Here is a 25,090-nt window from a genome sequence, read left to right as displayed (position 1 = left end):
TCTCTGAGTTCCTATATTTCACAATGAAAACACTGCAGCTAAAATTCAAACCGAGGTAGTCATTGGAATGAGTCTGCAGGGGCTGGAATGGGTGGATCCCCATTTGGTGGCATGTGGTATGTCCAGCAGAGAGCGCCCACTCAGGTGGCGCTGGCTCTCACATGTGACTTTCAGGGGATGCAGAGATGACAGTGAATGCCAACATTACGTATGGATGTGAGGATAACAGTGACGATGCTGATAATAAAATACTACTAATAATAGCAGGCAACACTTTTCGGGTGCTCTTGATGAGTCAGGCCCTGCACTGAGCATCCACATGCATTTACCTGCACACTTCCGGAGGGAGAATACTATGACTATTCCCATTTCCCAGATAAAGAAAGTGAGGCCCAGAAAAGTCCAGTGACAGCTTCCAGGTTACAAGCCAGTTAGTGGTAAGCCAAGGGTCACACTGGTGTCTGCGCTCTTATGGATAACACGAGATGCCATGCGTGCAGCATATACAGGACATGGGGGGTCTAAACATGACCTTGTTTTCAAAGGGGGTGAGCTGAGACCTGCGATTCTATGAGGTGGAAGGGTCTAGCTGGGAATCATGGGAAGCACTATGAGCAGCCAACTATGCCAACGGCAGAAGTCAAATGGTTCATACATGCGTGCGTGCGCGCGCGCACACACACACACACACACACACACACACACACACAGGGTAGCTCCAGAAGCAAGACTCTGGTAAAAACAGTTGCCTTCAGGATGCCCAGGTGGCTCAGTGGTTAAGAATTTGCCTTCGGCTCAGGTCATGATCCCAGGGTCCTGGGATCAAGACCCGCGTCGGGCTCCCTGCTCAGCAAGAAGCCTGCTTCTCCCTCTCCCACTCCCCCTGCTTGTGTTCCTTCTCTCACTGTGTCTCTCTCTGTCAAATAAATAAATAAAATCTTTAAAAAAACAAACAAACAAACAGTTGCCTTCGAGGACAGGGGTGGGAGGGAGACCTTTTCATATCCCCCTTTGCTCACTTTTGAATTTTAAACCCTGGGACTGTATTATCCCCAAAATAAGAAAACAAAACCAAAAGAAAAGAAAACTTGCTCTACCTTAACTCTGCCCTCCCACCTGCCAAATCTCAGAGAAGGATCCATCTGGGTTACTTTTAGAACATGGATCAAGTTTCCCTTTCCTTGCGGTCTGATAGACTTCGTGCCCTTGGCTGAAGGACTAAAGCTTTTATTTTTACAGTGAACCTGCCAACGACTGCAGCCTCTCATTTGCAAGTCCCCACGTGTTCCTCTACCCAGTAGGCCGCCACATGGCTTGCAATGAGTCCACCATGCCCCCACGCCTGCACTTTCACAAGGGCAGAACACGGAGCTCACTGGCAATGTCTTTTTCACTTGTGTGTCCACAATGAGAGCCCCTGGTTAGGGCACCAGAAGCCCTCCGGCGCCTGGCAATTCACCCACTTTCTTGGGGATTGCGAGAACTGTTCAAAACTCTCTTTTGAGGGGAGTCTGAGTAGCTCAGTCGTAAAGCATCTGCCTTTGGCTCAGGTCATGATCTCAGGGTCCTGGGATGGAGCCCTGCATCGGGCTCCCTGCTCAGCGGGAAGCCTGCTTCTCCCTCTCCCACTCCCCCTGCTTGTGTTCCCTCTCTCGCTGTCTCTCTGTCAAATAAATAAATAAAAGCTTTTAAAATTTTGAGCAAAGTGCTAGGAGGGTGAGGACAAAAAAATACGGTTACCACCTTCAAAAAGCTGATAACCTGCATGCAGACATAAGAAATATGGGTGAAAAGCTAGTAATATCAGCATCACTATTAAACACCATGAGTGGGGTGGGCATTGGGACCACCACAGCTCAGGGGAGGGGTGGGAGAGCACCAATCATTGAGGCTCCAGAGTCTGGGGGAGGGCTTGTCTTCAAGCGAGAGCAAATCACCAAATGAGATGAAGCTGGAGCGGAGATGTCACGGATGGCAGCTCAGACTAGCGAGCTCGCGGCTGGGAAGGGAAGGGGGTATCTGTGGGCAGCCTCAGGGGATGCCAGCATAGTAGGACCAAGAGGAAGTGTGTCCCAGGTGCCCAGATGGGCAGATTCCTGAGCCCAGCAGGTGAATGTGGTCAGCCCTGCTGGACAGGTGTTATGGCTGCCCAAGACAAGTTGAATCTCCAACTACACTCTAGAATGTGCTGTCCATTCCGGCCAAGACACATTTCTCCAGGCTTTTATTTTTTAACTAACTGCCCCACATGCACAGAGAGGTACTTATTCTTCAGCTCACCACAATAGCGATCTTCCCCTCCTTGGCCAAGGTTTGCCTCGACAAAATGGCCAAATGAGGACACAGGGACGGACGGACACACACACACACACACACACACACACACACACACACACACCCCACGCGCGGGAACTAAGCATGTTGTGATACACAGATGTGGCTTCTGTACCACACCTTATAATTAACGATGGCAAGCTCGGCTTCCATAATGTCATGACACGTGAGGAGGACCCTGCGGGTGCCCCTCACCATGACTTCTCACTCTCCCAACACTCACTCCCAGAATTCAGGAGTCAAGCAAATTTGGATTCATCTTTCAGGGACTACTTAAGCTCTCACAGTTCTGCTACCGGCTGCCCGAAGCTTAGAAAACAAACACATGGACTCAGATGACAGGGCATCTCTCGATATCCAAGTGCAGGACTAGGTGGTGCGGGGCTGTGTTGTACTTTGCAATGACATCATAGCCCTTTGGGGATTTTACACATTCAAATCTGGACAGAGAATTTTAAACAAATGGAAAGGACACTAACTTGCAGCTCTCCTTCCCACCAACCGCCTGGGTTCTTTTTTCGGATCAAAATCAGCTGACCAGGGGCCAGAGTCAGCTGCTCGGGACCAGTGGCGGTGTAGCAGGCAATAACCTGCGCGATTTCTGGAAAACAAGATCAAACATCGCGGCGCAGTGTTACGGTCAGGAGAAGAAATTCTAGAAGATACAGCCACCTCCCGGGTTCACAGATTATCGGCACCCTGGGCTGGTTTTCTGCTCAGTGAATGAAGATGGCTCACTCAGTGGCCCCCGTTCCACGACCTACGATCCAGAGGCAGCATTCAAGGGCTGGGCTGAACTTTTGGTTCTGCTCTAGGACCTCCTCATCATCTCTCAGAACTTATTTACCAAACTTCCCTCCACGAACCCCATTCTTGCCCCCCAATTCCCACACCTTCTGTCCCAGCCCCTCCCACAATTGCTGCAAACGCCCTGCTGCCCACAGTGAGGGCCTCGTTCCTCTGCACCCCGCCCTCCGCCCCGCAGTGCGAGCACCCAGCACACTCACAGGTGGGTACGTGAATAAAGGAACTCAAGTGGAGCTTCACCCCGCTGCCAAGGAAGTAGAAAGAGGAATTCTATTTTCTCCAGAAACTTCCGGGAGCGTGGCGCTAGCTGATTTAGATGTTGTGGCTTTAGACGCTCAGCCCCACCCACATGACCATTTTCTCTGTGGCTCACATTTTGAGGGGGATCCTTGAATATCAGGTGGGAATCATGTCAATGCATGTTTACTTTTATTTCAAGTTAAGAAAAAGAATTGGGAGTTAAGAGAATTTTAGGCAAAAACAGTTCAGCACAGGGGGAAAAAAAAAAACAACACACAAAATAGTTCTGTATTTTCCCTAAATGTTAAAAATCTCATGGGAAAAATTCCAGCAGTACCACAGACCAGGCTCTGAAAAGTACACTTCTACTGGCACAGGAGGTCGAGTACGAAAAAACAAAATCCCTCTCTGACTGAATTCTGGCATTTCTGCAGTGACTGCTTTCGGAACTTCTAGAAGCAATATGGAACAAACTGTTCTGGTCCTCCACACTCTCTCCCCATCCTAACAGATCTTGAAAGAAAGAAGAAATGAGAGAAAGCAAGCAAGAAAGAAAAGAGGTAAAAAGGCCCCCCTGTCCTCTGACGTTACTTCCTCCTGCTCAAGAAAGCACATTAGCAACCCCCTCTGACCCTGTTCTGCCATCAGCCGCCGGCCGCTGGCCGGCGCGCCAGGCTGTCAGGGGGCAGGCCCGGCCCTGCCAGATGCTTTGGGGTGACCAGGGCAAGCAAGAAAGAGGCCAGCTTACATATACCTCGGCCCCATGGAGAGTCCTCACTGGGAAATCTGTGCTGGGGGTAAGAATTCTCCCCTCACACGCCAAGGACTAGCTCCTTGAGCTAGCTCTCCAAGAGTTTTTGGTCTGGAGAGAGTCCAAATGAGTGTCCTATTTGGCCTCAGATTTTCCTGCTCCTCAAAGGACCTGGCATGCACAGCCAGCAATCTGCCCCCAGCATTCTTTTCTGTCTTTTGTGTGCCTGAGGAGCTCCCTGGTTTCAGTACAAAGTTAAGCCCATCTGGACCCTTTGGAATGACAATTCAAAAATGTAAAACACTCACAGTTAAAACAGAGATGGGGACCCAGGTGTTCCAGCGTCTGGAGGCTGACTAAAATCCTACGACAACCCGAGAACCCACTTTTCCTTGTCAGGTAAGCCCATCTGGAGCTGAGCACCAGACCCAGAAACACCAGACCCCCCCTGGGAGCCTGCCGGGGATGCCCCCATCTACATCTCCTTCGGACACAATAGCAAAACACTCAAATGACCTAGAGGTGGAGGACGTGCCATACAAACCTTATTGTTTCACATCTGCTTCTTTCCCCTCGTGTTCATGGTACTATTTGTAGAACATGTGATTTTGTTTCCATTAACTACAGCACTGAATTCAGAGGGATGACTGTAATTTCATACCTTCAGTGTGTACCTGAGGAAAACCACCCCATAGCTTCTAAATTAAGGGGACCTCTACTTTGCTCTTTGAACCCAGGCCACTATTTGTCCTGGGACTGAATTGTGCTGTCAGGAGAGGAAATGAGCCCCCTGGACCTCGCACGAGGATGTGGACATGGCGGCTGCGCCCGTATCCTAGAGCTGCACGTGTTACAGCTTGCCACCACCTTGCCTGACTTCCTCGCAACCCACAGGAACGTTCTGTCTAGCGACGTCCCCTCTCCCCATGTGTGAAGAGACAGCTGGAGGGCATCACCATGTACACATTCCAAGAAAAGGATAAACTCCAACCCCTTTTAGGAAAGATTCTGTTGTCTTCCCTTCTAGGCTTCTGGCCCTCCTGAACAAAGATTGGGAGCAACTATCAATTACATTCAAAACATTGAAAAATAAGCATCAGGGTTTGTAACTTACCAGGTTTTTTTCCTAAACTCCCTGTTTTCCCAGCAGTTCCAGAGCCCTTAAAACAGAGCAAAAGGTCTCATTTGCATACTGCAGAGTTTTGGTCATGCAACTTAAAACGCGATCAGTGATGACACAAGCCCGCTGAAGCCCCCGGCGCCCCCTGCTCATTCTGGGGAAACACAGCAGCACTGTATCTGCTGCCATCAGACGGGTATCAGGAAAACATGGGATAAAATAAGTACTTTCAACACACAGCTTTCACCCTCTTCTTTAGAGAAAAGTGAGCACAGGATGTGGTACCGTGGGATCCCAGAGTGCTCGGGAGCTGTCTATGGGTAGCACAGGTGTATCCTGTCTTTGGGTCAACCCCAACAGGGGGTGCCGGGCGAGGAAGACTATTAGTCTAGGTCCTAAACACTGAGCTCCTGCTTATGTTCAAATGGTTATTAAATTATTTCACACATAAAAACTACAGAGACTCTGACATCCAGGAGCCCAACACCTAGATTTACTACGTAAAATATTAATATTTTGCTACACTTGCTTTAGAGCTTTCTTTCTTTTTGTAATAACGGAAACAGCATAGTGGCAATTCAAACACGCCTCCCCCCACCCCATTCACCTCTTCATCCACAGAGGAAGCCACTCTCCTGCGTACCCTTTCCACCCAAATCTTACGCTGTTTAAACACTGAAATTCCTCTATCAGTGCTGGATGCACAATCCATAGAAGCAGACCATAGTTCTTTTTGTTTTTGGCAACTATTAATTGTTCCAAAAGTGCTCTAGGGTTGAATTCCTTTATGGATACTCATGGAATTTTAAACTAGCTGAACAAGCCAACAGGGATCTCGAGTCAGGACAGGGGCCAGACTGTAATCTGTCATTACTGAGTGCTTTATTCTGAACTGATTTTCATTCTTGAGTCCCTATCTGGCAGTAAATTAAGTATTCCAATCAAAACAAAACAGAAAAGTAAGTGTCACTTACTGAATAAAGTAAGTGACAGTTACTGTAAGAATTAAAACATGCCATTTATCTAACTTATCATAGTCCCTTCATTTTGGTTATTGAAACTTAATAAGCGTTTCCCAGGGAAAGTTTTGAGTTACAATTTTTTACTCTGATTACCATTTCTGTATTAACAAAATACGTAATGGCAATCTCCCTTGCTATGTTTACAGGCTGCATATCAACATGAAGGAATACTAATGAAAGAAGACTCCGAACGACCAGTTAACTTTCCCAGTACGGACTTATAATACACTCCCTACAGTCCATAAAAGGAACAAGGCATTTTTGGCAACACCAAATGACAGAGTCCAAATAGCTTCAGTGTGTTCCCCGCTTTTTTTTAAGTAGGCTCTATGCCCAACCTGGGGCTTGAACTCAAGACCCCGAGATCGAGAGTCGCATACTTTACCGACTGAGCCAGCCAGGCGCCCCGGTGTGCTCCCTCTTTAACACCACAGCCAGCACAGAAACTAAGACATAATCAGAGGGCCAGGTTCTGTCCTGGCACCCTCAGGAATGCAGCAGAAAAGCATGCGTATGGGTCACGGCCTTTCTCCTACAGAGAAGGGAAGCCAGGAAGGACAACCTCCCCCATGCCCACAGGGGCAATTCTGGTATCTGAGGCTGGGTCTAAGAAATTTTCCTTAGACACTGAACTCTGTATCCAAGGAGAAGGAAAGAGCTAACTTTTTAGTTTTTTTCATCATTGTGGAATAACATAGCTAAATGTCTGTCCAAAATCTCTAGCACTGTTGGTTCTTCTGTGGCTCGTATTTTAAGACCGTGGTTAAAAAGCACCTTATAACTCAGCTTACCTTTAAAAAATGTCAGGTTGTTTTTCAACTTACTGATTTCAGGTGTGTGTGTGTGTGTGTGTGTGTTTTATAGAAAACTGTTATTTATCAAAAATACAATATAAGTAATGGCTTCGGTCTTTTACTTGATCCAAAAGGTAGTCGCTCTAAGAGTCTTCATGCCTAGTGGTAGAAATTGAGTTTAGTTTTAGTTTTCCCCCTGTGCTCCTGAAATATCATCTGTATGATTCTTACTGGATCCGAATGGATTCCTGGCGAGCAGCCCGGTTCTCCCCTCTCCAGGTCTGCAGAGGACAATTCGCCGGCTGTCCTACCCGAGAGAAGCACTTTTTCTACTAGGCTTCTGCCAAATCCTCTAAGGGCAAGCAGACTCATGCAAATCCCTCCCTGGGCGTCTCAGTAAGCTGCTCTCAAGACCACAGCAAGGGAAAACAAAACAAAACAAAACAAAACAAAACAAAAAAAAACACCCCCAAACAGCTAAAATGACACTCTCTGAAAAAACAAAACCCAAGCAAAATAAAAACTGCTCCTGGGCACCGCAGGGAAGGCGAAGGACTGCAGCGTGGGGCCAGGCTCCAGGCTCCCAAAGCAGCTGCAGGTACCGGGGCCTATGGACCAGCTCAAGGTCCACCCTCGAACTGGCATGGCGATGACAGAGGAGCTTTGTCCCCCTGGCTTACACCTGAGAAAGCCGGTGTTAAAAAAAAAAAAAAGAAAGAAAGAAAAAGAAAAAAAAGCCAATTCTTGTTGGTTTATTTATGTGCACTGGATCTGTTAAATGACTACACTGATTTACCCTGAAATTCTCCACTAACTTGAAATTGGCCACGATGGGACAGGCTCCCAATACTCTGGGAATACTCTGGGGGTGGGCCCACCCCACCAACTCATTAAACTCGCACCATCTCAAGACCACTTGGAATGTAAGGATTTTTAGGGCCCCACGTAACAACAATGGGAGCCATTTCTGATTTATAAGGATAATAGCATTTAGAATAAATTCAGGCCCTGATCAATGGGCCTGAGATACTAAGGCCCAGCCCAAAGGGTTATCGATCTCTTCAATCTTATGTCTTCCTAATGTGTAGGCAAAAATATAAATTTTAGAAACTCTCTATGTTCTGGGGCCTGAGTCACCAAAATCCTTTGGTTTTACATGGGTGAAATACTACTGTGTGTCTTTCTTTGAGTATCCCAGATCAGTGACCCTGAATACCTAATCAAGCACGTTCACTCCCAATCCTAAAGTCAGTCACATGCAGGGACAGAGATGAATACTGAACATTAATCCAGTTGGCGCAGACCAGCCTCCACTCGGCCCCAGGGAGATCTTCTGCTTGTGGGAAGCCAAGGCTTACCCTGCAGCACCAAATGACAAGTTCAAACAATTACGGGTCACTCTGTTATTTGCTGTCAAGTTCCCGGAACTTAGCCAAACCCATCAAAGTGTTCCACCGTCAAATATTGTGACTCTGCAAAGAGAATCACCGCACAGAAAGGGAGAGGAAACAGTTAATGTGGGTTTACCTCTGAGTCCTTAAGCCTCACATAGTTAGAAGGGAAGACTCCGGACTTGTCGCCCACTGTTCCTGTCCACCAGTCACCATCTTTCTTGGTAACCAAAATCACATCCCCTTGCTGAAAGGTTAAATCGCCTTGCTCAGAACTCTCGTAAGTGTACATGGCAATAAATTCTGGTGGGGAGAAATATTGAGATACGGAGAGAGCTTGATTGTTTACAGAAATCCCAGACAGCTTTGCAAACGCAAGTTTATGAATAAGGAGGTTAGAATAAGATCCATTCAAGAGAAAGGCTTGTCACAGATAAAACAGAATTGCAGAACACCCTGGGCTCCAAATTCCCCAATTGCACATAAACATTTAGTAACTGCAGACAGGGGGGCAATTCCTGTGAAGACCCAGCCATGTGAACAAAAAAGGCCAACTGCATGTCTACCAACCCTGAGTGCCAGGAGTGAGCTATAATTTAATGTCATGATTTCCTTTTAAGTGAAAATGGCTTTTACATTTACTTTTAACTAACATTTACTGAGTAGTCGTGCTGAGCACTGATTTAGATGCACGGACACACAGGCTCTTGTAGCCACATAGATATCTGTATTTCCACCTGAAGGGTACCAAGTCATAATTCTGAAAAAGTTTTAGATACAGTATAACCTTTATGTAAATTAATTAAGACACACTGTTCATCATTCAAGTGCCTGAGTGAAAACTGAAGCCCTTTTGTGCCATATACACAGATGGTTGGAAGCTGTTAAAACACAAAATAACAGATATATGCTATTTAGTTAAAAATGGGCATCTACTTGTCATTCAGGTGCACAAACAGGTAGTGTGGACTGATAACAAAAGTAATGTCTACTCAACCCCAGAAAATAAGCAAATCTTTCTGAACAAGTTGAAAAGAAATCTCAGTTTCTTACATTTTATTATTCACATCTTAAAGGGTAGGAACTAATGTTCCTTACGTCTTCTTGCATGTGAAGGGTGTGCATTCCAGAGGAAAATTTTCTTCTGAATTACAAAGAGGTGATTTTGCTAAGGCCCAGAAACCAAATCACACTCTCCGAAAGATCACTAGACACATGCAGGATAAAAGATTTACAGAAAGCTGAACCTAGGTTTCTTGCTTCCGCTTTTTCTCCATTTTATCCTAGGCCTTTGGGTATTTTTTAAAAAGTAATTTAAAAAAAAAAATCACCATTTACCTACCCAGGAAGTTCATTTTTATGATGGATGATGCCTGTTTCTGGCTAAAACTTCAGAGGGAACCCTTAAATTCAGAGCCTAACGTTAATTAATAGGCAGAAATTTAGTATGGAGGAATCCTTTTGGCTCTTTTAAGAGCCTCTGCAGGAGTTACTAATGAAAGCTAAAACAAACACAAAAAAACACAAAGCCCCCTAATGTGAGTGCTAATGTGGGCAGCTCTCCATCGTGGGAGAGCCCTCCAAGGGTGGAGGGCTTCAGCAGCTTGGCCTGCAGGCTGGTGCCAGCAGTGACTAGCTGGGGAGTGCGGACAACACGGCAGACACAAGGTCACCCAAATGTGCAAGGGAGAACAGAAGCCTCTCTGTCTTGAGTCCTCTGGCGCAGCAAACGCACACCTCCACAGTTAAAACTGGAAAAATGATTTCCTGCACGTGGAAATTAAAGTCTGGTGGTCTTGCTAAGGACATTCTTTTTTTCATTAATATATTCCTTCTCCTGATTTCTCAGTGCTCTGACCCTTCCCTTTTGGTGTTGCTCTGTTAATTGCCCCTTAGCTCGTGTTCGGCCAGTTAAGATAGGATCCTTGGCAGATCAATACTTTTCCCAGTGATTCCTGCACTGAGAATTCACTTTCTCAAAAAAGGATCCAAATTTTGAAGTTACTTTCAAAATGCTTACGAAATTTCAGAAGCATGAACTCTGGCTGAACCTACGGCTGCACTATAAGATACCAAGGAGACTGGAAAAGACTGTGGCTTCGCTTGCCCCGTGGTGCACACTGGCATCTGGGAGGCTGCTGCAGGGCTCAGTGGGGACTGCCTCCGGAGACATTTACCACAGGGCACTGGCCATTCCCAAGCCGGCATTCTAAGAGCTACCCAAACCGACAAATCTATTTAATCTGGCGTATGGTTTACTTTAAATGTGACTGTCTTTAATGCAGTATGAATAAGGGGCTCATTAATATATGCAGACGGCTTTTCTCTGCACATCAACTGCCAAGTTCTCCCACACCACTCCAGAAGGCCAGCGATCTCTCTCCTAGTGTTTCCTAATATTCCTAAATCATCTGACAATGGATGTAATAAATGTCAGCGGGGATTAGAATCTGTTACCCAACTTTAAACATGTGTGTGGTTCACCTGTGACCTCTATAGTGAGGCCTCAAGGGATGAGGCCTCTGCACATGTTTCAAAACAAATCAGCATTCATCATTCATCGGCACTGCTCCTAGATGAGAATGCTCACTGCACTGAGTGGCTCTCCATCAACAATCCAGGAAACAGGGCAAAAAGGCAAGAACACTAGCAGACGCTCACTGACTTCTCCTAATTGCTTGACACAGATGATCTCATAATCCTTTGTAATAACTTCCTACCTGAAGGGGTGGTCAGTATGCCCACTTTACAGATGAGGAAGTGAAGGCATGATCAAGAGTACATGGCTACTAGGCGAGAGCCAGGGTATAAACTTCAGCCCTCCGAGGAGACTTCATTGGAGAGAATACACTGAATTTGGGCAGAATCGTAAAATTTGCTTTATACAAAATTGACCATACATGCTGTTTAAAAGAGCTTTTTTGTGCCTTGTTCTGCTAACAGTGGATAAACACTCATTCAGATGACTGGTAAGAGTGTATAAACAGAACTCTGTTCATGATCGTTTTGGTGGGAACAGCAAAACGGGATCCAATAAAATGCTAGATTTATTTGGCAGTGATGAGGTTTATAGCTGTATCTATAAACTACAAAAATTTTGCTTCTCGAATTCCTTTTGTTAAAGTTAACTGTGTTACCGTGAGTCTGAACTCAAACAACTGGTTTCATAATTCTGTCTTTCACCAGGCACGCTTTCTGAGGAATGCAACAATCCCATGATGGCAAACAAACTAAATCAAACACATTATCTTCATAGAATTTATTTGAGGAACCCACAAAAAATCAGTATACAGCTGGGAAGACCTCTGTTAGCTCGGAGCACTAATCAGACTTCTGGTGGAAAGCCCGTCAGCTTCAGGTAGCACTCTTCAATTGGATGAGAACGGCTACACTGAATGTAGGGAAGACGGGAGATTTTTACCACGAGACCCCAGGTTATGTGGGTTTCGTTCATTTTAAACCCCATGCCGTGTACTGGCATGGGCAATCCTCAGAATTATGTCATGAGGTAAAGACCAGGAAATAAAAGCAATTAATTATTTGTGTCATAAACACTCAAAATGACATCTTTAGGCCTAAGGCATCTGGTGTGGTTATTTCCCAGTCACCGAAAAACTGAGCTTCTGTTTCCTTTGAGGTGGCAGATTGCTGGGGCAGCTTTACTTGACCGTGTCGTTACAGTTTTAAAACAACACACTGATGTACAGGTCAGTGGGGAACGGGCTCTATTCGGGGAAGCAGCGACCACAATTCGGCCACAGAGGTGCTCACAAAACAGGATCCCTAGAGATGCCGATGGGCCTCTTTCAAAGGTCAAAGGGCTCATGACCAAGTATCATGACAAGATTCAGTGTTTATGACCAATATCATCGGATACTATTCTGAAAGTCTCCATGAAGTACTCTGCTTCTGTGAAGATCTAACCTTGCATTTTATCTCAAGAGTGGAACACACCGAGCGTCAATCAATGTAGCCTTTTTTAAAGTGAAATTCCATCTCATTTCAAACATTTACTGTTTCTGTGACGTGAGCCCCTTGACCCTCCCGAAGAGCATCATTTGTCTCAGGTTTTCTCACCTTCTCCTGAGACGGCCGGCTTGGCTGCTGGCGAAGCTACTCTCTTCAGACTAGCAGGGCTTTCTGAAGAACCAGAATCCATGCTGGAAGAGGTGGGAAGACAAAGTATTTAAATTTTTATCTTCAAAGAAATGAATACAAATGACACTGATTTTCCTTTTTAAAGCTGCTTAATGTTTAAAACTCTGAACCATCTACAGCAGAAACAGGCACATCTGGCTAAGTGAAAACACGGAACGTGCAGCAGAGGCAGGATTCTGAGCTTGCATTCTTGTTTTTCAGTGTTTGCTATGCTGGGGGCACAGCCCACGTACTGGTCTATTTCCAAGCATGAAGGATAGATGCTCGTCCACGATTTTTTGCTATTTTTATCTCCTTGAAGCTCATAATTTGTTTCGAGCACCTTCATGATTGCCATAATTGAACTACAACCTTTATGTTAAAGGATCCATGCTCTAAGGTTCCTAACAAAAAAGAGAGAATTCGTTCTTTCCATTATTTCCCCAAAAGCTTTGGGCCTCTAAGTCTTTGTGTGTATCTGGCAAAAGTCCTGGGCACTAGGCACGAAGAGAGGCGTACTCTCCAACAAAGCCACAAGAATGTTCCAGGTCTCAGAGTAGAATTCCCTTGTACAGAAGTCACTGAAAAACAAGATATGCAGCCTTTCACAAGTGAAGGGGGAAAAAATGACCACTTATTTGTCAGAGGCTGCCTTCTGCTGGCACGTCCCCTAACTTCTGCCGTTAGAGGATCTGGAAGACAAAATTATCCTGCAATCCCATCTGTGAATCTTAACCAATGCAAGCAATACTTTAATGCCTAACATTATTTTCATCTAACAGAAGCAGATAAACACAAAAATACCTTGTAGATTTCCGTATGGGCCCTGAAATGAGTTTCACGTAAGACTTGGGGAACCAACCCTTCTGACCCTGAACTTCTCCAAACCACCACATGTCTTGCTGTTCCAGGACGGTGATGACATCATTTTTGTTAAAATTTAAGTGGTTGTCTTTTTTGGCTCTCCAAGGATACAGGGCTTGGGCTTGTAGTCCCTCCACCTTCTCGCCCTTGTGCAGAAACACATAAAGGACCTCTCGTTACTCCGTGATCAGTCACTGACTCAGGACGCTCCTTCCCAGCAAGTGCGCGCGCACACACGCGCGCACACACACACACACACACACACACGCGCGTGCGTGCGTGTGCCCAGCCACAAAGGACCCTGCTTTGGTGCAGCATGGGTGCTGGATGCGTCCCTGCGTCTTAGGAATCGCTTCTTTTCAAAAGGAGAGGCGCAAACCTGCCAGCCTAATCACAAGGCCATCGTCTGGCCATCTCAAACACCCCCTTTCAACAAGCCAGGAGGTCATATTTAATTTGTGGCACCTGGCTGTGCGCCCGTTCTATTTGGTTCCATTTTAACCCCCGAAAGGCCCAGGGCAGCCCTCCCCCATTTCCAAACGGATTCGGGCATTTGGTGGAAGATTGATAGGGGAGCAGAAATCTTACAGAACCTCAAGGGATAACGAACTGATATCTGAGTTTAGGTGGACACAGGAAAATATGCCCTGCGTTGGATTGCGCTTGTTTTAGTTCCTTTTTAGGGACATGGGGCGTAACTGCATTGTGATCCACTGCCAACATCTACATGCAAAGGCAACGAGGGGTTATTACAAAGAGGAATGAAATGCCACCTGCCTCCTCGAAATAATTTAGGTTAAAAGACTTTATTAACCATAAAAAGGGACAGTACGCTATTCTTAGCGAAGACTTCACAATTAATGGGGAAGAAAGAGATACACACAATGATCTAGACCACCTGGCAGAATGAAATCTACCACAAAGAGGCTCCAACTATTCACTGTGGGAAGAGAGAGGAAAGAGGACTGAATTCTGCCCACGGGCAACAGGGACAATTTCACGGAGGCTGCGGCACCGGAGCTGGGCCTTGAAGGGCGAGAAGGACTGGGCGAGCTAGGGCTTCGGAAGAAGGGCACTCCAGGCCGAGGGCACGGCACAGGCCAAGGCCTCGAGGTGGCGCACAGCAAAGGGTCCAGGAAGAGGAGCATAGTCCCGGGGTGCATGGAGCCTAGTTTCCTGGACAGGTGTAGTAGGAGATGACGCTGGAAAGGCAGGGTGAGCCATTTATTATCTTTTTAAAAACTGTAACGTAAAACCATTACAATATCTTAAGATAATACTAAAAAAATATGTCAATTTTCAAGCATATGTGAAAATGGACAGACACAAAAGATGATGCCCAAAGACAGCTCCTTCAGGACCAACGTGTACTTGCCTTTGGAGGACACTGTCCTATCGACGTTCAATGGTGAGTGTTTATGTCAAATAGCCCCAGCAGCCATGACGACAGCCTCTCCACCCCTGGTCTTCCTGGGTCCTCACCTTCTCAAACCTACCGCGTTGCGTCCCTCTTCCCTCCCATCTCAGCTGCACACCTCCTTCAAGTCTCACAGATTCTCTGCCTCCCATTTTCCTCCCTCGGGCTTGCGGGAGGCCCCCGTCCCCACAGTCTGCTGGCTTATGGCTCTTTTGTGCTGTCCAATCCTCCCAGGTGCTTCCACTCATTCCTCTGCCAAGCCTGGGCCCCGGGGTCAGCCATTTTGACTGGGTGGGCCCTCACTGGCGTCTCATAAGCTCTTCCCCCGAGACGCCCTCCCTATGCCTGCCTTGTCACCCCTTCCCCACGGACACAAGCGAATAACCCAGCTTGGGGCCAGACACTGCCTGGACTCAGGGACGGAGCCCCATGTGTGTCACTTACTAATTTCGTGACTTTGGACAACTCTTTCATCTCCCTAGGCCTCAGTTTCCACCTTATAAAACAGAAACACTTCCTCTAAAAGGTTAAGGAAGTTTAATGAATCTATCCCTAGTATTGCTGTGGTATTAACAATTACCGTAGTAGCAGCTTCTCTTTCTACTGCTCTTTCTAGTCCGGACTAGACTGCAGTATGGCTGCAGGGAGCTGAGATTAAGTGCAGGGACGACCAGTTAGGGATTCAGGTTAAACCCCGCCCAGAAATCCTTCACTCTGCTTGGCTGATTCCATGCACTCCGCAGCCCTTAGGATTCCCTCCCGAGAAGCTGGCCACACGGCACCACCTGAATCCCTTTTTCTCCTTTATCTTTCTCCAGTCTCTCTTCACCCTCCCTCTCCTAGAAGAAGAATGCTGTCTTCTTTCTGCGCCCTGCATGTGCTTCCCAGCCCCCACCATGACGTTCTTGGTGCCTGACTTGCGGTCCCTTTCTCCCTGGTGCCCTCCCTCCGCTCTGCTCCCGTGATTCCGGGGTCACAAACCTCTCCACTCGCTCACGCTCTTGCCTCCCCCACTCTTCGCCATCGGTTTATCCTACTCTGTCCCAGGTCCCAGGTCCCTCTTCTAGCCACACTACTCTCTTGGCCTGATCACCACCCCCCTTTCTGCAAACAGCCAAGCCGGGACAGAAGCAAAGGGAAGGAACCCCTGCGGGCGGGAGCTCCTCCTCCTCTCCTGGGTTGCAAAACACACACACTCTCCCTATTTTCCATCTTCTTGCTCTGTTCTCTTTTTTGAAGAGCTCACACGTGGCCTCAGAGCTGATCCACGTTCCCACTGCCCGCTGGACGGGCCCACCTGGTACCCCACGTTCACCTTAAACTAAACACATGTACAACCCAGCTCCTCCAACTAAAAATCACTTTCTCTTTTTGCCCCCTTTTCTCTCTGAGGTCAAATCCTTCGCTCAATCCCCCACCGCTCTCCTTTCCTTTGGCTCCAGTAGAAGTGTGACTCGGTCTTACTTAGTGGTCGCTCCTGCCCGATGTCCCCTGCTTGCACCTCCCCACGAACCTGCTCCAGGTCAGAAGCTGTCCCCCCACCCCCAAATGCCTGCCCGATGGGCACTTGCTCTGTTTGATCGTTTACAGACGTTCCTTTATCTTTATTGTATTAAGTCAATGACTGCTTTATTGTATGTAGTAATATTCAGAATTAACTACTTTATCCCGTTTCCCTGTAATCAGCCAATCTTTTCCGATATATACTCACTGGTCTCCCCAAATCAACTGGCCCAAGCTTTTCCCCAAACACTCTGATCTCCTACCTTAAAGCCTCTCCTCACGGTATTTGCTGGCTGTGAGGCCAGCCCACCCCCCTTGCAAATAAAAATCTACCGAGGGCAAGATGCTGTTCAAATGCCACTTCTTCAGGGAAGCTTTTCTGGTCAACCTGTGCAAGGGATTACCCTCCTCCGAACTCTCCAGGCTCCTGAACGCTATTGGGAAAACGTGACCTGAATCTACATGGCCACCTGACCCAGATACATACAAATAACACTGTCCAGGAGCACTTGCCAAATGTGCTGGTACTGGGTACAGAGGGCCGGGTCTTCACACTCCCCCTGACTGCCTTTACCTGGCCTAAGACAGGAGACGGAGAAGAGCCAGTGGCTGTGGCTGGAGTAAATGCTGATCTCTGCCTTAGCTGGCCAGCGCTTGGGACGGTGAGCGAGGGCTGGGCGGCCCACGCGTCCCAGTTGTCTGTTTCCGGCTTCTCACTCGTGCTGGTGGGCCACCTGGAAGGAAACGTACGCCACCGTGAGAAGCGAGTCTTTCCTATGCACCAGCTTTCACCCACGGCAGACGGAGACTTATGGGGCTTTTTTTTTTAATTTTATTTATTTATTTGACAGAGAGAGACACAGCGAGAGAGGGAACGCAAGCAGGGGGAGTGGGAGAGGGAGACGCAGGCTTCCTGCCCAGCAGGGAGCCCGATGTGGAGCTCGATCCCAGGACCCTGGGACCATGACCCGAGCCGAAGGCAGACGCCCAACGACTGAGCCACCCAGGCGCCCCTTATGGGGCTTTCTTAAGTTCAAAAACAAGACGGGGAGGAAAGCGCTTCAGACTTGGGTTTGGGTCCGAGCTTCACACCCTAGCGACAAACCTCAGGCACATGACAGTAGTCTCTCTGAATGTTCATTTCCTCATTGATAAAATGGCAATAATATTCTGCCACTTTGTCATTTGTAAAAACAACAGTGAGGCCAGCAAAAAGGAAGTTAGGCAGCACCTATGAAAACATGCCGGCTTCGTAGCTGGCGCTCAACACCGTCTCTGCCCCATCGGTCCCACAGCGAGCACCAGGCCACGTGCCCAGCCACCAGGGTAACAACAGGTGGTACCCTTACAGCAACCAGTCATGCTGGAGCTGGGACAATTTTAATTTTGTGATCTTTATAATGTTAAATAACTACATCTGTGCGAGTGCAAACCCAAATGTAATTTACTTTTTACGTCTTTATGAGACATAAACACAACTGAAAAGCAAAATAATTCCTTTGAGGGGTGCCTGGGTGGCTCAGTCGGTGAAGCGTCCAACTCTTGATTTCAGCTCAGGTCACAGCCGTGTGATCAAGCCCCACTCTGGGCTCTGCGCTGGGCATGGAGCCTGCTTAAGATTCTGCTCCCTGTCTCTCTGCTCCTCCCTCTCTCTCTCTCTCTTAAAAAAAAAAAATTCCTTTGTTAGACTGCACATCCTGATTCTGGGTTTGGAAAATAAGACACCCATAATTATAGCAGCAGAACTGAACACCACACGTATTGCAGAAGAGTCACAATGACTGAATCCACAGCAAAACAAAATCCTAGAACACATGGTATTTGTCTTCTATGTTAGCCTAAGCTTTAGTTTAAAAAAAGTCAGAACTTTTCAATCAAGATCAAGACAGAATGGGAGAGTTTCAACTTGGAATCATGCTAATGGAAGGCTACTTTTTAGCAGAGGCTAGAGAGGGAGGACCTTTCGTAGCAACTACAACCTTTTACATGAAAATAGGAGTATGAAAAATCTGTTATTCCTTCCATCCTTCCCTCCACTTCCTCTGCCCTTGGTTACCACGCTCTTTTCTCCCCTCTATTTGAGCCATCTGATCTTTCTCTAGCACTACGTCTCGATTCCTGGCCTTCCATCTGTTTCTTTTGAAAGATGATCAGACTTGAAAAAAGAAAAATTAAGATACTTCTTGCTCAAATCACTCCTATCTAACTGCCTGTCTAAAATACTTTTACGGGGCACCTGGGTGGCTAAGTCGGTTTTAGCGTCTGCCTTCAGCTCAGGTCATGATCCCAGGGTCCTGGGATCGAGCCCTGTGTCAGGCTCCCAGCCGCTCTGCCTACTTGTGCTATCTCTCTGTTAAATAAATAAATAAAATCTTTGAAAAAATACTTTTCGACAACTGCACACATAGATCACGGTCCTCTAACCGAAAGTGTGCACAACAGTTACCTCCATCATTTCAAACCTCTGCTCACACACGGTTTTTAATGCCATTTCCTGCTGACCAAGGGTGCTGCCCCAACATATATGTACCAGACTGATGACAGAGGACAGAGGAAAACTTTAGAGGAAAGAGCTTCCTAGCTTGTTCAAAACCACGTGACTGAATTCAATTTCTGTTTCTGACCAGCAAAAAAGGGCTGGTTACATGCAGGAAATGACTCTCTGTGCTGATTGACCTGGGTGTGAGATCATTAGGAAACGTTATTTCTCCATTTCTTCCACAAGAAGGAGAGATACAGACCAATCCCGAGCGCAGTAAGAGGATAGGCTTTATTTCGCGTGTGCCAGGACAAATCACTGCGGAGCCATGAGATCATCAGATCCAGGTCAGAGACCGTCCTCTGCAGTTTGCTAGCACAGTGGTCAGAGAAAGGGGTAATGGAAATAAGCCCACTCCTTTCTGCAGACGTACGGCCCAAAACCATAGCAATACTTTAGAAAGATTACTGAGCGAGGAGATGAAAAGTCCTCAGAAAGAGCGTGCCTACACGTACGTGGAGCTGAAGTCAGCCCAGTTGTTGGGGGTCGTGGAGGGCTCTGGAGCGGTCACCGCCACAGGGGTGGGGGGCTCGCGCACGGCCAGTTTGGGTGCAGGCACAGAGGCTGGGTCAGGCCCAGGTTTGACTGGAGCGGGAGCCTCGTTTTCTGGGATTTTCTCTGCATAGTTTGCAGGGAACCAGCCCGTCTTTCCTTTTAATTCTCCTCCAAGCCAGCCCGGTTCTCCAGTTTGGCTTTCGTCCACCTGCAGGAAAAGTCACAGAGTTTAAATCAACCTGTAAAGACACCAAGCGCTCTCCCAGGACCAAGCCCCAAGCCTCCGACCCTGTCGGATGGGCACACCACACGGACGCCTCTTCACCCTATTCTCATCTGCGTGTCTGGGAAAACTGTCTCTAAACATTAACTCTGAACAAACAGTATGTGTTGTAATGCAAGGTCTCATTCTTTCTGCCTTTTTTTTTTTTTTTTTAGCTTCTCCCCCCCTTTTCTAGCAATGGCAGTTAAGATAAAGGGCCTAAAGTCCTCAGGTCCATAGTTGAAATTTTTAGAGTTACCTTGAATTGGAAAGTGATGCGACAAACTTCATCACTTGGGAGGTCACGGAATTATTAAAAAATAATTTGACTTGGGTTTATGATTTAAAGCTGAAAGCAAAGGGTGCGATCAACATTAATCAGCTCAAAATCTCTAATAACTAAGTGGTATTTGTTCAGCACAGGGATAGGAAAGATAAAAACACAGTCTTAGATGGTTTCCACAGGAAGCAAAACTGATGTTAAGCCATTTAAAAGCTCTTCTTTATTTGCTCATCATATACCTAATTTAAATTAAATTAAAGAAGAGATTATTCATGGCAACGGTCAATTTTATTAAGGTCCTATGTTTTTCTTTTATATAGATTTAACTTTAATATTATAAAAGTGCACCTGAGAATACAGATTTCTGCTGTTTAAAACTCTCACAGAGGCTATTATATCAAGTGCTTTCATGTTTTCATTTTAACTCTAACTTAAAAGCATCATTCAAAATCACCAGGATGGTTCTACCTATCGTTATGAGTTACCCCCCCTATTTTATAAGCAACAGGAGAACGACTTTGGAGGAAAATGATTTCACTATTATTGGAGGAAAATGATTTCACTATTAGAAAACTATCTTCATTACTGAATCAAATCAGAGACCTGATCTTATTTTTATCCCTTAACAGATACTGCCCGAGGAGGTAAAACATTGGACACTTCATCAGACGTTAATGTTGCTTTTTAGAAATCACAGAAGTGAGTAGGGAGGAGCTTAACAATGACTTTGGAAAAACAGAAAAAATACCAGTTTTCTAACTCATTCAAACATACAGTAAAAAAAATAATAATAATAAAAATAAAAAAAATAAAGCTCCAAACTATGGAACCGAACATCTACTACCTGTATTCAGTGCAGAGTAAGTGTAAACGTATATTAGCATACTTGAATTTTCAACATGCTTGGGATGGGGTGGAAAAAGTAGAATTACATGGCTTACGACTTAACTCGAGATCTAATTCACAAAACTTTCAGTGGGTAGAAGATACTGGCACTCTGCTCCACCTTAAGGCACCCCTACTGTCAGGGGTAAAAGCAATTTTTAAAAACTGAGAATGCTCCAAAAAGGAGTTCCCCAAGATAAAGAGCAATATTGCTTTGGAGGTTCTATTTTTTGCTTTACAGTTCTGACACTCCTGCTAACGCTCACATCAGATGTGAACACATTAGCCACTTTTCATTCAACTCCCCCGCACTGTTTTGTGCTTACGTTCCTTTTTCTGGGCAGCCCCAACTGTTTCTCTACATGAGGATTTAAGAGGACATTTTTTCCCACTTGGATTTTATGCGAAATGCAAATGGCTAAATGCCTTTCCTTCTTCATTTATATTTACTGGTGATACTGTGACACATTTAAACATCGCCACAGCTTTGCAATGGAAACAGCTGTTTTTAGGCCAGATTGTGCCGGGGGCTCCCCAACTCCTGGGCAGGTTCAACGACAGTCAAGCTCCCACCCCCCTCCACTTATCTAGGACCAAGGTGATGTCAGGCAGGAGTGAGTAAGGAAGGAACTTGAGCCTGACACAGTGACCTGGCCTCCAGAAGGCGAAGGGTAATGATCAAGAGTAGAGCTCAGCAGACTGCCCCAATTTAAACACCAGTTCTACCATTTATTAACTGGGTGACTTTGGGCAACTTTCATCTCTTGGTGCCTCAAGTTCTTCATCTGTCACATGGTAATGATAGTACCTATCTCATTATTGGTGGCTATGAGAATTGTGAAATATTTAAAACACTGCCTGGCATCTGAGAAGTGTTTAATGATGTTTTAAAAGCCACCTACCTCTCCTGCTGTCTCGCTCTAAATCTGTACTGAAGCTCTCTCATTTGGGCTTTTGTCCCGTTCTAAGAGCCTGGTCTTTACCCCCACTTTAGGGAACCATCCCTGGTTTTCTGTATGGGGCGCTCTCTGCTCTAGGAACCTGCCTGGGACCCCGGGCCCTCTGCGTTTGCCTTCCGCCAGCAGCAATGCTTTAAGGGGCTGAATTTCAATCCTGCATCATGGCCTGTGTGGAACTGCTACTCATCTGTCCAAGTAGGACCTCCTCAAATGTCCTCTGCTTGACTCAATTATGTCCTGGGTTTTACTGTCATTCCCTTGACACAAAGGGTCTTCTCTGGTTAACAGGACTTTTGGGACTGACATCTGGAATTGGATCTGAAGCCCTTTGGGCAGGTCTAGCTTGTACCCCAGGTAGCTGATCACATCCAGCCCTGTTCCCCTCATAAGATAGAAAGTGTGCTTCACCGCTGGAAAGCGTTTTGTATACTTAGGAAGCAGAGAAGGTATCATATAAGCCTCTTATCTGTGCCAACAAGAGTCTCCCCATCCTTCAGGGTAAAAGATCCGTTTTTCCCTTTTAACCAAGGAAATTCACTGGTCAACTCTGACCAACCAAGAGTCTCAATAAGCCCGATTTGTTCTTATAGGAATCCATTAATTTTAACGAATAACTTAATTTAAAATTCAGAGGATATAAGAAAAATTCACTCTTAACATTAAATTTACCACTTAGAAAAAGCACAAAGGTTCTCATATGAAAAGGAGAACTATTTCTTCCTGGATTTGGGAAACTTGACCCAAAATGCCAATCCAATGGTGGAAAAACAGTATATAAGATTAGAACAGAAAAAGAGTTAGGCATATGGGGCTGGCTATAATGTGGAGTTTAACGTACATAAAGTAGATTCATCTCCTGGTGGCTCTAAGTCAGGGGGACCTGAAATATTAAAAATAGTGGTTTTACTACACTTTCATTTAACTAGCCCCACCGCAACACCTCAAAGCATTTGGGGATCATTCTAGTGGAACATCAACAAAAAGGGAAACACAAACCCCAGATGGTGTGCACGTGTCTCGAACGTTACCAATCTATTCTATAGAATGTTAATATACACTGTAGGCTGCAGGGCTTGGATTCAACAGTCGAATGCACATAGCAGCTATGAGGTTTAAGCACATATGGCTGAAGCCTGATAACACGGTCTCCTTTCTCAATGTTTATATGCTTCACGGCTGCCAAATTCATCTGGTAGCATGAATATTTCTGAAATCTCTGACCTTGTCGCAAAGAAGGAAAGAGAAAGTCCCTCTCCCCTCGCAAGCATGACACAGAACAAGGACAGCAAAGAGATTTAAACTGTGTACCAACTCAGAGGAGCTGGTGGGACTGCCTGGGATGTGGTGGGGCTGCCTGGGATGCGCTGAGGAGTACGGGGGGCAGCACATGGTTTCTGCATCTGCCAGCTTGAGAATACAAGGTTTTCCCAAAAACTTTTGGGTTGGAATATGAAAACTGTTTTCTAAAGCTCTAATTTAGAGGTCATCAAATTTCTCCTCAGTTGTAACTACTAAACTCTACCCTTGCAGCGCAAAAGCAGTGTGCAAATGAATGGGTCCAGCTGCATTCCAATAAAACTTTATTATAATAAACAGGCTGGGGGCTGCGTATGGCCCACTCCTGGAATCGGATGTGTACTGGTCCCTCCAAACAGTGATGATACTATGGCCACTTGTTACTAAACAAGCCAACCTCAGATGTTAAGGTTATGGAAATCGAAGGAAGGCAGGAAAGAAAAGATACTGACTATACTAAAAAAAAATCTCCATCCAGAGAAAACAAGGAAAAACAATGAGTTTAATGTTACATGAATAACACCAAATTAGAAGATAAGCAATTTTCAGAATGAATGGAAGTGGTAGATTGGCTGATAACCAATAAAAAAGTGTCCTTTTTGGGATATTTCTAAGAGGATATGTTTCAGAAATGATTTAGGATTATTCTTGACGGGAAAAAGGCATTACGTTAGATTGGTGATTCCCAAAAGTGGCTGCCTAAAAGGTCCACCTGGAGAAGATTCTGAATCCTGTATATGGAGTAAAGTGTCCAGAGTCTCTGCGGGTGAGCCCTAGAACACTTATTTCTTCTAAGCTCCATGAACAGTTCTAATGTCCTCAGTCCTGCACCACCCAGACCTGCTGAGTTAGATGATCAGCCTGTGCTCTTAAGACAAACTTCAACAAAATGGCAGTGAGCAAAGGTCTTCTAAAAAAAATTTTTTTTTTAAGTAGGCTCTACACCCAACATGGGGCTTGAACTCATGATCCCTAGGTCAAGAGTTGCATGCTCTTCTGACTGAGCTAGCCAGGAACCCCTCTTCTAATTTCTTATGCTATTCTAATACATCATGGATGTCAAATTTGATCTATTCACTCTCCAAATACTGGGACCTCCGGATCAGAAGATAGGCCATCAATGTTCACAGCATTTAAGTTCTAGCTGTCAAACTCAAGGTCAAACTCAATTAAGAAGCTTCCATTAAGAAATTCTTCCCTGGGGCGCCTGGGTGGCTCAGTCGGTTAAGCAGCTGCCTTCAGCTCAGGTCATGATCCCAGAGTCCTGGGATCAAGCCCCACATAGGCTCAGGCTCCCTGCTCAGCCGGGAGCCTGCTTCTCTCTCTCCCTCTGCCTGCCACTCTGCCTACTTGTGCTCTGTCAAATAAATAAATAAAATCTTAAAAAAAAAAAAAAAAAAAGAAGTTCCTCCCTGAGCATATCAGTCCATTCTGATTCCTTTCCTCTTAAATTCCTCTCAGAGTTGGTAAGCATTCATTGAGAACTTCATCAGACATTTGCTTTTTCATGCGTTTCTCCCTACTTTTCTAAGAAGACTTTAAATATATGAATGGCAGACATCATCTTATATTTCTTTATATTATAAGCAATATTTAGAACAGGACTATATACAAGATACTACTTTTATTTTTGTCAACCATGGAAAAAAATATTTTCTGGAGAAAACCAGACTGATAGTTCTTTTCAAAAACAAAAGACTTTTTAAAGCTCCCTCCAAGACTGCCGATGTTAAAAAAGGAAATGTTAGACTTCTGAAATCTAATCAGGAATAGTCCACTAATTTACAAAGAAGTTTGAGAAATCAGAATCTGACGTTTATTGTGCCCACAAAAATAACTGAAATCCTGATTATTCAACCAAGAGACTGATAGTAATGTTTTACTACATATTTTCATGATCATGTAAAATAATAACTTCAAACTTCAGGGAATAAAAAAATGTTACTATCACATGTCAATTTTGGTGGGGTTTTGTGTGTGTGTGTGTGTGT

At 45.6% G+C, this 25,090-nt stretch overlaps 1 protein-coding gene across 5 annotated transcripts in view; it reads right to left on the bottom strand.

Annotated features, from left to right (window-relative positions):
- Positions 1–25,090, bottom strand: part of ITSN1 (intersectin 1) — a 209,368-nt gene that overhangs the window by 50,563 nt on the left and 133,715 nt on the right. For 3 of the 5 annotated variants that reach the window (XM_027583377.2, XM_027583373.1, XM_027583374.1), the window contains 7 exons: positions 19,375–19,622; positions 16,955–17,114; positions 13,401–13,606; positions 12,537–12,619; positions 8,596–8,762; positions 5,247–5,292; positions 2,814–2,935 (listed from right to left, as the gene is read on the bottom strand). In XM_027583377.2, coding sequence (XP_027439178.1) covers positions 2,814–2,935; positions 5,247–5,292; positions 8,596–8,762; positions 12,537–12,619; positions 13,401–13,606; positions 16,955–17,114; positions 19,375–19,622 — 1,032 coding nt within the window. The remainder of the gene's footprint in view (positions 1–2,813; positions 2,936–5,246; positions 5,293–8,595; positions 8,763–12,536; positions 12,620–13,400; positions 13,607–16,954; positions 17,115–19,374; positions 19,623–25,090) is intronic. The other 2 variants (XM_027583375.1, XM_027583376.1) reach the window with 1 other exon arrangement.

Source organism: Zalophus californianus, chromosome 1, assembly GCF_009762305.2.
Source record: "Zalophus californianus isolate mZalCal1 chromosome 1, mZalCal1.pri.v2, whole genome shotgun sequence".
Classification (NCBI taxonomy): domain Eukaryota; kingdom Metazoa; phylum Chordata; class Mammalia; order Carnivora; family Otariidae; genus Zalophus; species Zalophus californianus.
This window is presented reverse-complemented; position numbering and strand designations above follow the sequence as displayed.